The following is a 15,256-nucleotide window of genomic DNA, read 5'->3' as shown; positions in this document are numbered from 1 at the left end:
GCTTTTTGCTATTGTATTGCATGCTTTGAAGTGCCTGGGCTCTACAGCAAGATCACAAGGTCCTGTAGAATCATCATATTTGAAAATGCAGACTTGAAATCCATATATATATATATATATATTCCATAACCCTTTCTATCCCCCGTGCCCTCGTCAGCTAATTCACACTTCAAAAACAATACATGCATACAGGCAACCTCCTCCGTGGCCCTTTGATTATTTCTCCAGCCTTGTGTTACAGTAAACTTCCGCTACCAAGCTCACCACCATACATTTAAAGTCATAACACGGGATAACATCGTACCCCATCGTTCAAGAACAGCCCTCCCCTCGGGATGGCAAGAGAAAACTTGACTGGAGATTCTGTCAGGCATCTACGAGACGCATTCGCCCATGGGAAGTAATTCTCGACCTGGTATTTCGCTTTGCGACTTCCTTTGGCTTGGACAAGGTCTATCCTGGTGTCGCGACTGGGGCCTCATCAACGACGGGCAGTTCCTAGCGAAATAGTTTCATCTCATCTATCAGGTGACTAGACGCATTTTGGCAGTACAGGGATGTGAAGCTGATCCCATAATCAAGATTGCTAACTTTGGCCATGTCGTCATAGACGAGCCTAAAGATTAAGACGGGTGTTGGGCGACGAGGAAAAGTCATGTCATGATCAAGTGGTGAGAAGGAGAGTATATGTTTCTAAAGCAGCAAGTAAACCACCATCACAGTCCAGCACATCCCCGTCTCAAGCGCAAGTGGTAGCAAGCTAGATCTTCTCTCCACTCCCCCGGAAGCAGCCCCTTACAAGAAGTCCGTCGCCAACCCAGCCGCCCGCCACTTGCCCCTTCCGTCTACCAGCCTAGCTTCACTTACACCCTCTCCGTTACAATTTAGATATGTTCGTCCCCTTGATTAAGCTTTACATCCCCACAAGCTGGCAGACATGTCCGAAGGGGGAAACGCACGAAAGAAATGTTATAGGAACCGCGTGGAAAAAACAAAAAAGAAAAGGGTGATTAAACGAGGTGAGAGCCATGAAACCAAACAAAGACCAGTAATCATCCGGGATAGCTGTCCAGTAAAGCGAGCTTTGCAGGACGCCCAAGATAATCCGTTGGCGACGGGCAGAAAACCAAGGTGTTGAGTGATGATCCGCCGGTTGAGATGATGTGCCAATCTGAGATACCATGTGGGTCGAGCTTCCAGAGATACAGAACAGTCGCCGAGAACCCGGGGCCGTAGCAACTGCGAGACACCGAGGTGCATGCTAGGTCCTATACCGGGAACCGACGAATGAATTCCGTGAACTGATCGAGTAGGAGCGACAGCCGTCCAATATGTTGCAAGGACGGCAATGCCGCATTTCCCATTCGTTGTGCAGAGCCGAGTCTAATGACGCGGTCCACAAGAGAGTTGAGATGACGAATCGAAAGCCGCATCAAGAATCAGTAGCCACCAGCTGCATACTGGTCCCCGCCACGCTTATTGGCCGAACGAAGCTGCCTGAACAAGGAAAACAGGTTAGTAAAGTCTGTCTGTGGCGTCCCCCACGCTAAGCGTTATCGAATACTAAACGCAAAGGAGAGGGTCCCTTACGAGGATCAGATATGTCGAACTCACATTCCGGTGCCCTCCTGGCGTGCATTGACCGGTCCGCGCTTGGTACCAGACGCAGTACCAGCATTAGCAGCGGCTGTGGTGGTGACGTGGCGCCCACGGCCTTTGTCGTCTTCCTCGCCCTGGCCCTGGTTGGCAGCCTGGGCGATGGCCTGGGCGTTCTTCTGGTACTTGTAGACGGTCCAGTCGAAGACGTAGTCGTACTGGAAGCCTTCGCGGACGAAGAGGTCGCGGAAGATCTTGCGGAGGTACGAGTAGTCCGGCTTGTCGTCGAAGCGCAGGGAGCGGGTGTAGTTTAGGTAAATGGCAAACTCATTGGGGAAGCCACGGCAGAGAACCTCGGTGGGCGTCGTCATCTTCTTCTCCATGATGCGGTCGTATTTCTGCTTCTTGGTGGCCGCCTTCAGCCCCTGCCAGGGGAGGGAACCGCGGCAGAAGTAGAGCATGACATAGCCGAGGGACTCCATGTCGTCACGGCGAGATTGTTCTACAGTTGTTAGCTCGGGAGGACAAACAGAGCGGGTGAGCACGTACCGACACCCAAGTGGGTGTTGATGCTGGCATAGCGGGCGGTACCAGTCAAGTTCTTGTTCTCTCTGTACGGGATGTGGAAGTGAGTCTTGGGGTCACGGTACTTCTTGGCCAGACCAAAATCAATCACGTTGACCTGGTTGCCGCGCTTGCCAATGCCCATGAGGAAGTTGTCCGGCTTGATATCACGGTGGATGAAGGACTTGGCGTGGATGTACTCGATGCGGGAGATGAGCTGGTCGGCGAGGAGCAGGACCGTCTTCAGGGAGAACTTGCGGTTGCAGAAGTTGAAGAGATCCTCCAAAGAAGGGCCGAGCAGGTCCAAAACCATGGCATTGTAGTCGCACTCGGTTCCGAACCAGCGCACAAACGGGATGCCGACACCACCAGCGAGGGATTTGTAGACGCGGGCTTCATATTCGAGCTGCGGGTGCTTGGCCTTGACGCTCTCGAGCTTGATAGCAATCTCCTCACCCGAGATGATGTTGGTGCCTGTCTATGGTCAGCTGGGGTGTGAGACTGACGGGTAGCTGCCAGCAACAACGCACCAAGATAGATGTCACCGAAAGAACCGCTTCCAATCTTGCGGCCGATTCTGTATTTGTTGCCGACGCGGAGATCCTGCCAAAGTCAGCCTCATGTGTCTTGCAGGCCATGAACCAGGCTGGATCATGACGGCGAGCGGGGTCGTAGCTACCATTGTCGTCATGCTTGCGGTGGGTTCAGCCCTGAGGAGGCTGGCCTGCAGTTGATGTCGTCTTTGTGGTTGTGGGCGTGGTGGAGCGTTGGTGGAGACGCTGCAGTGGTTGATGTGGTGCTGAGGTTCGGGCTGCTGGGCGAGTACCGGTCAGTATGAGGCTTTTGCCAACAAGGCGGTGAGTAAGCGGAGCGGGCAACCGAGACCCGCTTAAAGGAGCAGGTAAAGCGAGGTGACAAGTGAGGTAAGGGAGTGCAGGCGTTGGAGAGGCGGTCGTGGTGGGTGTAAATAGGGCAGGGCGTGCAGGACGAGCACACAGGGCGGGCGGGACCAGGAGCTGGTTTGGACTTACAGGGCGTGAACGTGAATGAGCAGCCCAACGGACAACGGCAGCGGACAGCTAGATGGGGAGTATGGGGACGGCGAGCGGCAAAGTCGTATACTCCAAGGACAATAAGGAGCTGCACGCTACTAGACAGCAAAAACAGGGCCTCAAGGGGAGAAAGCACACAACAGTCGTGGTGCTGGGAGAGGACGAGGGTGTGGACCTGAGAGGAGACGCAGGTGGCAGCAGATGAGGCCGGACAGCCACTGCCTTGGCACCCGCGCTAGCGATGTCTTTCACTTGCGGCTTGCGGCCGTGTAATAATCTCAAGCAACCCGCGACTATCATTGTTCGGACAAGTTGCTAGGTATGTGCTGTTACAGCTTGAAGCTTGTGCTCGTCCTGAGACCAGCATGTGCTCTGTCCAAATCCCCCAGCGCGTTTCAAAGTCCCGTCGACTGCTGGCCGTCTCATGCCGAGGCCACCTGGAGACAGTACTCCCCGACTCTGCCCCTTTATGCAATGTCTTCACCCCAAAATACATTCCTATATCTGACGCTCGACCTTCTTGCCCGCTCGCTGCAGCACGCCCTCTGCCGGTAGAAGCACCGCTCAAGGCCATTGGAGCCCATGTTCCAGCTGTCCGAATCAGGCCTTCCATGGCCTGGTTCGGCATGTCAAGATGGGCAGTCCGTCTCTCGCCGCACCTGACAGGACAGCAGTGCCCGTAGCGCGCCCTATGGCCCGACTTTCCCATCCTCACTCTGCCTATATCCAGTCTGCCATGATAAAGTGCGTTTAGGCTTTGGGCTTGGGCTAACTTGATTCATGTCTTGTGGGCGAACCACCTACCTCTCACAGGGCAGGTAAATAGCTGGACATTAATATTCACTAGAGTGCATACAACACGAATCTGAACTTTCTTTCAACAAGCACTTCATCTATGGCTCACACTGTGTTTACCTTTGAGGGGCTAATCTTCCGGCAGCCAGTGCCATGCTAGGTATTCAATCACAACTTGTAGTGCGTTTGGGCTCCGTGAAACCGGATTGGCTTGCAAGAGAAGTTTCCATCTTGCGTCATGGTCTTTAGCAATGCCTTGCCCAATGACATTAAACCCGCTGATTACGCCCTAGTCGTAACATGTCCGTGAGCCTGCTGCGAGTGTAGTTGGCTGGACAACTTTCCATGCTGACCGGATCTTTCTGACGACTCCATATGGTAAGTTCATGCAAAGAGAAGAGGAGAAAAAGATTCGTTCGATCATCGCACTTATTTGCTCAAGTCTATACAGCCATCCTTCATCGAGAGCTCTCTCGACATTCCTCCCCCACGGCTATTGTACATTGCCTCTCATGATGCTCGTCTTTCCAGCCATCGCTCCTCTTCTTGCGCGCCTCAGCCCTAGTGGGCGGCGTTCGGTCCCTGGTTCTTGACGAGAGGGTTTCGCGGGTCGTTCTTGTACTCGTCGGCTGTACTGGTCAGCTTACGAACATGGCATTTGGAGATGCCGGTGATTCAGCGCTCTGTTTGAGAGATTACGAACCGGTAGCCATGGCGTTCGCGGCCGAGTTTACACCGTAGAGGATGACGAGACCTAGAAACTCTTGTCAATGCAATTCTTGGACCCTGTTATACGTCTTCATGTGACCCAATTGCCTCCATTGCCACTCTTTCCCATATTCAAAGATTCTGTAATCGCGCACTCGGGCTTCTCGACGTACCGGAGATGTAGAAAGGCCACATGGGGCGGGCTGTAAGAGCTTCGTTAGCATTCTTCTCATCTCCTAGCGCCGCTACTTGCGCGGCCACAGCTGACATACCGACAGGCGCCGGAAACTTCTTGCCGAGGAAAGACATGATCGATTGCGATGGACGGGCAATGGCTCGAGTTGCAATTGCGATGAGGGATGGGCGTGGTGAAGTTGACCTCCGGCCGCTCGGCTTGCAGAACTTCGGGGTGCTTGGCATCGGCGAAGGCGAATGGAAAGACCGACTGTTTACGAACCCATGAGGAGTCGCGACCCCGCGACATCACGTCCTAATTAATATTCTCGAATTACAGACAGTCAATCTAGGCGAAAGGCTGGTTCGGAACATGGCTTCACCGCTCGAAGGCTGTGTGGCTTCTTTGCGCAACAGCATGCAATTGCTCGATTCATCCATCAACATTCTAGATGAAGGCGTGAACGACTTCCCGAGACTGGCCAAAGTGCTTCAGACGACACGGGTACGTCTCTTTGGCTTTTACTTTCCCTTGTACATGAAAATATTGTAACAGAAACTAATTCTCCACAGCACTTCGAACTCATCTCCGAATCCGACCTCCAAACCGCGCAGTCTGCCCTTCTCTCAGAAATCCGTCCTGAAGTCGACAACCTCCTCAAGCGCGTGGAAAACTACCTCGACAAGCTCGAACGTCGAGAACAATCCCTCATAGCGAAATGCGACCTAAATGACGGGCGACTGGGACGCGACAGCACAGGCGGGTCTGGCACAAGACCAAGCAGCAAGGCATCTCAGCGAAGCGGGGGAAAGGCTGTTAGTGCACAACAGGAACTGCGGTTCAAAACCTTGCGGGCAAAGAAGGACAGGATGAGCTATGCGGTGGAGACTTTGGAGATGCAGGCAAAGCAGAGGGAGAGACAGCTGAGAATGAGCATGGCTGCGCCGCAGCAGTTCTACGATGATTGAGCTGCTGCGAAGAGGAGGTGGACGATCGACTTTTATGTGGCGTATAGTACTTGGAGTCGAGACAGCTTTTCAGGGCTTGCGTTGGGCGTTTGTTATTAAAGATACCCCGGAGTAGACGAAGGCTATCCGAACAAAGGACACGGATTATCAAATCAAATCAAATCAAATTATATACTTACAGATTCACATTAGGTACATAGTAGCCTGGACACAACCTTTGAATCTTGAACTTGATCAAGCAGGAGCCACTGTCCACAAAAAGCAAGCTGGACAAAGAGAACAACAAAATTAATGCATGCCTATACAATCAAGGCACTGAGCATTTTGAATAAATATCTTGTCCTATCTCTTTATTCTCCACTATCATTCATCAATGTTGTGACACGCGCTAACTGATCCGGCGGCCACTTGTCGGCTAATCTGCCAAGCGCAGAACTTCGGCCTCGCAGATTCACGACAGCTTCCGGCAGACCAGCAATTGCATCCTCCCCACCAATCCGTCCATCATGAGCTCCCTTCGCATTGCCAGAGCCGCCCTCCGCGCGAGGCCCGCCGCCATCGCCCGCCCCCTCCAGCGAAGAGGCTACGCCGAGGTCGCCTCGGACAAGATCAAGCTCTCCCTAGCTCTTCCGCATCAGGTACGCATTACCAGCAACCGCGCCAGATATCGGGAACGATCAATTGGTGATCATCTTGGGGCCTGAAAGCTAACGAAGCGCACACAGTCCATCTTCAAGTCACACGATGTGTACGTCTCCCGCGATCCCGACCGATACCGCATCACCAAAGCGCGATTACTGACAGACATTGTGCAGCGTCCAGGTCAACCTCCCCGCGGAAACCGGTGATATGGGTGTTTTGGCAAACCACGTCGCCTCGATCGAGCAGTTGAAGCCCGGCCTAGTTGAGATCATCGAGGAGCAGGGCGGCAACAAGCAGTTCTTCCTCTCGGGTGGATTCGCCGTTGTGCAGCCAAACTCTGTGCTCAGCATCAACGCCGTCGAGGGCTACCCACTGGAGGACTTCAGCGCCGAGGTACGAAGGCGCGCAATACGTTTGAAGGGACGTAACTAATGTTGTGACAGGCCGTCAGGAACCAGATCGCTGAGGCTCAGAAGATTGCCAGCGGAAGCGGCAGCGAGACCGACATTGCCGAGGCCAAGATTGAACTCGAGGTAGGACATCCGCGTATGCTCACAAAAGAAGTACTAACAGTGTCTAGGTCCTCGAGAGCCTGCAGGCGGCATTGAAGTAAATGTGTAAATAGCGTTCCCTAGGCAGCACGTGTGATGTATAGTATCGGGTGGAGCACGCGTGCTTTCCGTCTGCAAAAGATAGAAGGTGCTTCTCGAGCCATGCCAAACACTTCAGTTCATTGTTGATCCACTTCATCTCGCTGTTCTCTCGCCTCTCACACCCGGATTGAGTGTACTCAAATCTACTAATAGCCCTATCATACTCTATCTCTACCTTCCTTTCTTTTATCTTGTCTCACCCTGTCCTACTCCCTCTCTACAGCGAACAGACTTTAGCCGGCCTACAACACTCACAACGTAGCTCACAAAGCCGTGAAGCATTCCCTTGGCCGGCAAACATGCATCACGGTTTTGATCAACCTACGTCAAGCTCTGTATCCCGCTCGACGAACACAGGAGCCTGCGGGCAGACCCAGCAATCATCGACTATACACAAGAGACAAGCTCCGTACGAAACCCCTATCCCAAAACAATGTATCGGCGAGCCGACACAGCCTCAGTCGATTTCTGCTCGACGCCGGACTGATCAACCAGCATTGGCCCTCCCGCAGCAGTCGGGCGAGTTTCGGCCACCCTCCACAGGACACAAATCACCAGCTTATCTACAGGGAAAGAATCCCTACGGCCAAGTTCTGGACAAGGTCGAACACCCATATCGAGAGCCGAAACATACGCAAACCACAGATGGACCCCCTTCCCAAGCTGGATCAAGTTCTGAAGGGCGACAGCGAACATCGGGGTCTCTTCAGTTCATGACACGACCTACACCGCCTGAGCCCGAGCGAATAGTCGCTACATCAGATTCCCCGCCGCAACTGCTGCCGTCTCGACAGCCACGAAAGCCAGTCTCAGTACAAGCTACAAAGATATTCTTCGAGAACAAAGCCTCCCAACACCAATCAGCTCCTCCGGTCCCGCCTTCAGGGGCAGCTACCATTGCTAAAGGTGCGTCAGGCAGGATCCAAGCACAACGTCCGCAGTCTCTTGCGCTCTCTCAACCCCCATACACAAGCATGTCAAGCCCGACAAAGGTACAAGCACCAGAAGAAACAGACTCAGATGGTGCTTTGCCGCTGTCGCGCCCTCCGCCAGAGTCTGATCATACCGATTCTCAGCGAGTAAATCCTTTCGTGCGGCCCCAAGCGAAATCGACAGCTCCGGATGTCACCACAAGGACAACTGCCGTTTCCCAAGACTCGCCTATTTCTGATGTTCCAGGAGTTGGTTCCGACGTCGAGCGCGAAGCAAGTAGTCATACAACGTCTGCGAATTTTCTCACAGACGCAGCAAGCAACGTGAAGGACCATGGAGCTGAACGACGAGCGGCCGCGGCTAGCTCCAAGTCGGATGAAGTGTCAAATGCGCCACTGATCGCTCTTCAAGGCGCAAAGCGGACCAAACAACGCCAAACCTCTGAAGAGACTGTAAGGCGTCGTTATACCCGCAAGTCGTTGTCAGCTACTGAGACCGAAGAAGCCACAGCATCGAACGATCCCAAAATCCACCCCCAAGGCCGGCGTCCGAAACCTTGTCGGAATGTTCGAAGAGGGTTCGCGGAAGGCAAACAGTCTACCCCCAAACAAATCTGGCATCGTAACTCAAGCAGTACGCCTGTGACTGAATGGGACGGTTCAGACGATCGCGTTAGGTGGATCACAAGAGAGGGACCGAGGAGTTTTTGGGCCACAGCTCCGAAACGATATCCCGCCGCTTACAGAGACAATCTCGGCGAGACAGTCGATGTTCGCAAAAGGCTCGAAGACATTGCTACGCGAGATCTCAGTCATGACGGCTCTTCCAGACGCAGCACTACTTCTACGCAGGTCCCAATTGCCACTGTGGGTGTGCAACCGGACTATCATACCATCGAGGTACCAGATCATATTGACTGGCGTGCTGCATACGGCCGGCGCAAGACACAGGACTTTGGTTTTCCCGGTGCACGCATCAAACCACGCGGGACGTCGCGGGCCCTCAAGCCACTCCATGACCCTGGCAGCTGGACCAGGCGCGCGTGTGGGCACTTTTCGTACATGGGGAAGGACGAACACCGCAAGTTTGCGTCCAGAAAGAAATGTCGTCAGTGCTCAAACAATGTCCCTCCGTCCGAACCAGAACCGTTATATCATCGCCCAGCACGAAAGAGAGCAGCAGCTGATTCATCGACGTCGAGTTCGTCCACTTCCATAAAGTATGAAGACGCTTGTGGTCGTCCCTCCAAGCGTCGAAAACATCATTCCGAGTGCATGCCGGCTGACAAATGTGGGGACACATTTGCCAAAGATCTAGAGTACTTTGTCGATAGCATTCTAGAAGAGCATACCAACTCCTTGCAGGCTGTCATCAACAATCTCAAGCACAGTAAGCCCAATATCACACAGCTGCAAAGCGTGTCTGAAGATCTCGTTCAGCGATACCAAACTAGGAGTGTCTACGCGAGTCCTTCTCACGCTCAGAGTCGACCTACGTGCATACACCAGTCAGTTCGCCAGCCCGTATGTCAACCAGCTAGCAAGTTACATACCCGTGAGTGGCAGTCACCCCGTCTATACATTCCGCCCCGGGTGGCTGAGAAGCTGAACGTAAGATTTCCGGGACAACTCGGACCCAACATGAACGAGTCGCGGGCTAGTCTGCGCGAGTCCATCAAGTCAGCCACCGAGCTGGTCGAACTGGTCAACTCTGCTGCAGACGATCTTGGCATCGACCTCGATTCACGGCCTAGCGCACTAGACGAGGAAGTGTTTCGTAACGCGCCGGTGGAAGGTGTACCTCCAGTTTCGCTTTCATCTGGTCAGAGTGGGCCTTCAAGGACCGAAGGAAACGGGTTCAGCGAAGACATTTGGATGCAGCAGGCTCTCGGGCAGCTGTCCGAGCTCTCAGAAGAGCAAACTCGGTTCGTGGAAGAACTCGATGTGATCACGGATGATCTTGGTGTTCAGCTTCAAGAGCACTGCGTCTCTGAACCAGTTGTCGATTCTGTACAGCGAGTGTCAAGGGAGGTGTCTATAACGTCGGCGATCACTCAGGACTCGCGGGATCCAGAGGAGACTCCACCAGTAGAGGTTCAAGAGTGGCTCAAAGCGAGTCATGCTGAGCTACCGGCTCCCGTCGACTCTATTACCATGGTCTCAGAGACGTTACCCGCTTCGGAATTTGAGTCTGTTCAGGGACTTTTATCACAGTCAGAGTACGAGCAGTCATACGAGCAATCCTATGAGCCAGAACACGACGAACAAGTCGAGCCTAAGCCTGACAACGAGTATGTCGAGACTCCATTGTGTCGGATGTACATGGAACCCATCACCGAGCTACAAGATCGCATTGTTGAGCTTGAACGTCGCTCCAGCAAAGACTTGTTGCCAGCTACCTCGCCCGAGTATGCGGAGCAGGACTTCACCACCCCTGTAGAGTGCGCAATCATCGTCGATGAAAGCGACTTTGAGCCACCAGCGCAGCAAACGACCGAACAGGAGCCTGGAGGCAGGCTTATCCCTTTCGGATGCATGGCACGTAGAAGAAGACCGCTTCAGCTGTCGAGGAAGCCGACGCTGGTGCGGCGAGGTACGAGCGAACATAGCAACTTGTCTTCGGAGCTATATGAAGAACAAGAGCCAAGAGAGCCAGTGCGTAATGTGCGTCGTGTGTCTCGCTGTGTAGCTGCCTAATAGAATTCTTTAATTGCCACACGACATCCAACTATGTGGTCTGAAAAACTTCCTTGTTTAGAGCTTCTGAAGAGAGCGACGTAGCGAGATATAGTTAGTGTCTTTGTGGCTGAGCAACATGTCGAGCATACCATGGTTGTTATGGGTAATTGATATAGCTGCAGGGGCCTTTACCGTCGTTTGTTTGAGCACTCATATCGGCGTTACTCTCTATCGAGAACTGGACTGGGCGCAGAGCGCAACAGTCGTGCGGGTCACCACCATGTCCGATCTGTTCACCCCAATCACGGGCTGCCTACTCCGAAAGTCACTTGTTGAACCGAGAGCCTGAAGATAGGAATACATCCGCACAATGGCTGAAAGTACCCCGCTTGCCACGTAGTGAGGCGCACAAGGCTGAAACCGCTTGCTTTAATATAGTTGTCCCATGTGGCTCGCTTTTTTAAAACACTCAAATATTCCTACCCTTCAAGACAAGCACAAGTCTGCTCGAGCACCGACTACTGATAGCTCGACGAGTTTTCCAGGCGTAGACGCTGCTTAAATCTATTGTTTCAAATCAGTTCCAAATATGTTCGGCTTAGAGGTCGTTGCCCTTATCGCAGCTATCACCGGTGCCTTCAGCAGCACAAGCTCGTTTTTGACAATGCGAAAGAATCGGAAAGAAGAAAAGGCTCGCCGAAAAGTGGAAGAGATGGAAAAGCTCCAAAATGCGGTTGCGCTGGCGCCACCACAAATCCAGGACGAATACGACCGTGACTTTGCCAGGGTTGGGCCACGATTCGCAGCAGGAGACTGTGAGTAATATTATGCAGAGCGTTATCACTGTAATTTAGAAGTGGGTATGCTGACTATATCCTCGATACCTAGTAATTGCCAGAAGCCAACTCACCAGTATTTTGATCAACATGCAACAAAACATGATCCAGAAGCTTCAAGGGTTCCTACTATCCAATCCAGCGAATCCCGTCATCGATTATGCATCTCTGCTTAACCTTTCAGACCGCTCAAAGCTCGATTCAATCTCGTCGTTGGCCCAACAATATCAGCGCTTCAGTACGGCTGCTCCGATCGCTAGAACAACACTGAGTCTTCCCTCGTCAGCCAATAGGCCGGACTTCTGTCCCGGAGCGCTCGCGCTACAGCGTGACGATACAACACCGTGTAGTATAGATTGGAAATGCCCGTCATGCACACTCAGAATGGCGCCGTGGAAGCCTAAAGGACCGCGGCCGCCTACGCGGGCAACTGGATGCCAGGGTATGCATTTTCGCTTCTCATTCAAACAGCATGTGGCCTCAACTGCAAGGGAGCGCGGGAGTTATGGAAAGCACGTTGTCTACAGACAGTGCACGATTTGTTGGGAGAGGCTAGGCGTCGTGTCGAAGAGGATGGCCAAGGATGAGTGGCTGACACATATGAGTGAGCACTTTACGACTGGAGGGTTTGAGATGTGTAGGAACAGAGATGGGGAGCAGCAGAGGAAGTTGATTTGTGGGGACCAGTGGTGCGAGAAGATTCATGCTGGAGTCTAGTAAACGTTCGGGAAATGGACCTTGCAATGAGGTTATGACATGTACAAAAGTCAACAAGTGCAGATTCTTTACATTGAAAGGTACAGATACAGTATAGCAACCCCAATACAAGCTAGCCTCGATCAACAGTGGTCGCTATGCCTGAGTACCCGCAATCTACCTGCCTCGACGGTGATTGTGTGGCCCCGTACGTTGTTTCCTTCTCAGCTGGGAGCAGGACATGCTGAAAGACATCAAAATTCAAAACGACAACCCAATCAATGCCAATTCCCCAAATGCCTGTACCTTCTACACGACCATCAGTCATCGCGTCGTACCGGTGACCGTGCTCCTCGCTGGCGACGGATTCCTCCGTAAGTTCCCGGAGGCAGAGTGGCTTCAGAGCCTCGGTCCTGGTAGGAGGCTCGTGGTGATTGGGATCGCCGTACTGACCTATCGATTGGCTGGAAACTGTCAATATGTGGGTATCGTAGAGGCGAACGAGCTCGGTAGTTGCTGCGAGGAGGCGTCCTCCTGGGATCATCTCGAGTTCGGTAGCCACTGCGAGGAGACGCCCCCCTGGACTCGTTCCGAGATCGACGAGGTGAGTATCGGGACGTAGACTCATCTCGAGTCTGGTAATCGCTGCGAGACGGTGTCCTCCGCCTGGATTCACTTCGAGGTTGACGAGGCGAATGGCGAGACCTGGACTCATCTCGAGACCTGTAGCCACTGTGAGGAGACGTTCTCCTGGACTTATCTTGAGATTGACGAGGAGAGTAGCGAGACCTGGGCTCATCTCGAGCCGGGTAGCTGCCATGAGGAGATATCCTCCTCCTGGACTCATCTCGATTACGACAACCGTCGCGAAGGGATGGCCTCTGCCTGGTCTCATCTCGAGCCCGGTAGCTGCCACGAGGAGATGTCCTCCTCCTGGAGTCATCTCGAGACCTGTAGCCACTGCGAGGAGACGTCCGCCTTCCCTCACCTCGAGATCGACGAGGCGAATGGTGAGATCTGGAATCATACTGCCTCACTGGTGACCGTGGGCGAGTACTGTATCGCCCTGATCTTCTAATTGGTGACCGCGACCTTGATCTGCCACGAGTCCTGCTGTCAGATGGTGAGTGCCGTCCATGTCGCTCTGCCTGTCGACTTCGTGACCGGGACCTGCTACGCGCCCTGCCAGTCTGTGCCGAGCGCTGTGCAGCGCGCCTATCTAGATAGCTCTGCACATAGTGCTTCTCTATCTCGGTCTGGGGCTCTCTGCCAGCCCTGATCTCCTCGCGCTGACGCTTGCCAGGCAACTGTATCTTTCGAGAAGACATAGAGGAAAGGGGATACGGGTCACAGTCAGAAGACTGATCACCGTGCAATCTTCCAGGCACACCCTACTGCCGTAGCAAGTAGAATTTTCCTGGTTGATTGATCTAGACGTCTTCAGTTAAGAGCACGCACTAGGGCACTCAGTTAAGAGCGACTTGGATCTTCAATCGCAGCAGCTGGGAGCTAGAGCGCTATAACGGACTGCAACCGTTATAGAAAGATGAAGAGAAGAAGAAATCCTTCGGCGAGCGAGCTCTTCTTTGGTGAGGGACGCTAGCGCGTCACGTCATCCACGGAGCAGGAAGGAGCGTTCACGAGGAAGGAGCAACCACCTCGACCGCCGTCACCTGGCGAAGAAGATCGTCGAAAAGACTGCTAACATGATTGGAAACGAGTGCTTTTGTAAGTGTATTTATCTTAATGCCTGTTTTTGCGCCTCTTGATATGCCACCAATGCGACTGATTTGCAGTGTTTGGACAACAAGTGCAGCGCGTCTGGAATTATGACAACAGATGAAGAGATGAGAAGAGACTTAACATGAATAGCGAAGACGAGGTACAATGAAACAAGTTAGCTTGTGTAAACAGACGTTTGCTTTGGTGGTAGAGGGATGCTTGGCCACTTGCTATTCTCTTGAAAGTACATAATCACGACTACGCCATGCTCCTCGAGTCTATCCTTCTTCCTCTATTCAGTGAGCTTCCGAGCAGCCTTGAGGACTTTCAAATCCGAGTTACCACTGCAACCGTCTCTTTGACTTGACCTGCCGAACTGACTGGATAGCGTTTCAGTACCGCATCGCGCAAAGAGTTCAAACGCTCATCGTAGCAAATGCTGTATTTAACAACATGGCTGTCCTACAGCTAACGTCCGACTTTGCTCGTTGTCAATGCTAACTATACGTAACGTTGTCTGCGACGGTCCGGTTAGCTTGTGGACTTGATGCAAAGGCAACGTAAGGCTCTAGCACAGAATCTAAAAAGTTAGCTACAAGACCTATAATCTCGTTCGCATTCGCCGCACACTTACAATTGAATATCTACTGTCGTTCCAAATGTCGCTGCGTGACTTAGCAGGGTTGCGGTGAAGGCATTCCAGTTTCAACACAATTCAGAAGAATTTGGTGAAGATTTAGATGCTGATGAGTTCGCTGCAGCTGAGGTGGCCGCTACACAAAGTCAAGTGGCCAGCACGTGGCGACACAAATCGACAGAGGGCTCTTACTCAACTCCTCCGCGGTCCCAAGCATTGTACTTGACTTGCGGATCTCTAGGCTATATGCTAGAATCGCTCTGCTGGTGAGCTCGCGTGGTCTGCCGCCCGTAACCTCACTATCCCCTGCAACGCGTGTGAGCGTGCAGGCGGAAGACATGCTCATCGCTGTAATGGCGGAACCAGTGCTGCTAGGCTTTGTACCCAAATGCAGGCATCGAGCTCTGTCGAGGGTTAGCAGGAGCGCCCGAAGGTATAGTGTAGAACACACGTGCGTTAGACGAGAGCATGGTAGCGGGCGCTTGGGGACACCGCAACGACCACTCCGGCTGCATAATACCATTTGCTACCTTCATTGGAACTGTTTTAGAATTGCGGTGTTCGTACCTGCTCAACTTCACAGAAACCAGCGATAGCTCAA

General features: G+C 52.9%; 9 protein-coding genes across 9 annotated transcripts; 5 read left to right on the top strand and 4 right to left on the bottom strand.

Moving 5' to 3' along the window:
- Window positions 1–610: 610 nt before the first annotated feature.
- On the bottom strand, window positions 611–1,435 carry K460DRAFT_165491 (uncharacterized protein). Its single transcript, XM_040926915.1, has one exon. The coding sequence runs from the start codon at window positions 1,258–1,260 to the stop codon at window positions 970–972; it is 291 nt and encodes a 96-aa protein (XP_040783903.1). The 5' UTR covers window positions 1,261–1,435; the 3' UTR covers window positions 611–969.
- On the bottom strand, window positions 1,405–3,199 carry K460DRAFT_165468 (casein kinase I isoform epsilon). The gene is made up of 6 exons (XM_040926914.1): window positions 3,192–3,199; window positions 2,840–2,974; window positions 2,691–2,763; window positions 2,146–2,634; window positions 1,591–2,098; window positions 1,405–1,529 (listed from the first exon to the last, which is right to left on the bottom strand). The coding sequence occupies exons 2-5, from the start codon at window positions 2,849–2,851 to the stop codon at window positions 1,611–1,613; spliced, it is 1,062 nt and encodes a 353-aa protein (XP_040783902.1). The 5' UTR covers window positions 2,852–2,974; window positions 3,192–3,199; the 3' UTR covers window positions 1,405–1,529; window positions 1,591–1,610.
- Window positions 3,200–3,523: 324 nt separating this feature from the next.
- On the top strand, window positions 3,524–4,076 carry K460DRAFT_369370 (uncharacterized protein). Its single transcript, XM_040933951.1, has one exon. It carries the CDS (start codon window positions 3,578–3,580, stop codon window positions 3,893–3,895), a length of 318 nt encoding a protein of 105 aa, XP_040783901.1. The 5' UTR covers window positions 3,524–3,577; the 3' UTR covers window positions 3,896–4,076.
- A 492-nt stretch (window positions 4,077–4,568) lies between these two features.
- On the bottom strand, window positions 4,569–5,024 carry K460DRAFT_293587 (uncharacterized protein; the record flags this gene model as incomplete). The annotated part of the gene is made up of 4 exons (XM_040929431.1): window positions 4,569–4,636; window positions 4,711–4,761; window positions 4,889–4,918; window positions 4,988–5,024. 4 exons carry the CDS (start codon window positions 5,022–5,024, stop codon window positions 4,569–4,571), a joined length of 186 nt encoding a protein of 61 aa, XP_040783900.1.
- A 180-nt stretch (window positions 5,025–5,204) lies between these two features.
- Window positions 5,205–6,139, top strand: K460DRAFT_343964 (DASH complex, subunit Spc19). Its single transcript, XM_040931237.1, has 2 exons — window positions 5,205–5,394; window positions 5,463–6,139. The coding sequence occupies exons 1-2, from the start codon at window positions 5,263–5,265 to the stop codon at window positions 5,856–5,858; spliced, it is 528 nt and encodes a 175-aa protein (XP_040783899.1). The 5' UTR covers window positions 5,205–5,262; the 3' UTR covers window positions 5,859–6,139.
- A 211-nt stretch (window positions 6,140–6,350) lies between these two features.
- On the top strand, window positions 6,351–7,241 carry K460DRAFT_388304 (epsilon subunit of F1F0-ATP synthase N-terminal domain-containing protein). The gene is made up of 5 exons (XM_040935683.1): window positions 6,351–6,496; window positions 6,584–6,606; window positions 6,674–6,893; window positions 6,944–7,033; window positions 7,081–7,241. Exons 1-5 carry the CDS (start codon window positions 6,365–6,367, stop codon window positions 7,111–7,113), a joined length of 498 nt encoding a protein of 165 aa, XP_040783898.1. The 5' UTR covers window positions 6,351–6,364; the 3' UTR covers window positions 7,114–7,241.
- Window positions 7,242–7,452: 211 nt separating this feature from the next.
- On the top strand, window positions 7,453–10,056 carry K460DRAFT_434460 (uncharacterized protein; the record flags this gene model as incomplete). The annotated part of the gene is made up of 3 exons (XM_040938382.1): window positions 7,453–8,681; window positions 8,790–9,543; window positions 9,607–10,056. Coding segments are annotated over 3 exons (2,433 nt in total), but the record flags the coding sequence as incomplete, so codon positions are not given.
- Window positions 10,057–11,353: 1,297 nt separating this feature from the next.
- Window positions 11,354–12,317, top strand: K460DRAFT_419414 (uncharacterized protein; the record flags this gene model as incomplete). Its single annotated transcript, XM_040938008.1, has 2 exons — window positions 11,354–11,579; window positions 11,653–12,317. The coding sequence occupies 2 exons, from the start codon at window positions 11,354–11,356 to the stop codon at window positions 12,315–12,317; spliced, it is 891 nt and encodes a 296-aa protein (XP_040783896.1).
- A 112-nt stretch (window positions 12,318–12,429) lies between these two features.
- K460DRAFT_434451 (uncharacterized protein) lies at window positions 12,430–13,323 on the bottom strand (the record flags this gene model as incomplete). The annotated part of the gene is made up of 1 exon (XM_040938381.1): window positions 12,430–13,323. One exon carries the CDS (start codon window positions 13,321–13,323, stop codon window positions 12,430–12,432), a length of 894 nt encoding a protein of 297 aa, XP_040783895.1.
- Between the last annotated feature and the right edge of the window lie 1,933 nt (window positions 13,324–15,256).

This window comes from Cucurbitaria berberidis, assembly GCF_010015615.1.
Source record: "Cucurbitaria berberidis CBS 394.84 unplaced genomic scaffold K460scaffold_5, whole genome shotgun sequence".
NCBI lineage: Eukaryota > Fungi > Ascomycota > Dothideomycetes > Pleosporales > Cucurbitariaceae > Cucurbitaria > Cucurbitaria berberidis.
The sequence above is the reverse complement of the archived record's forward strand: the minus strand, read 5'-3'. Positions and strand labels throughout refer to the sequence as shown.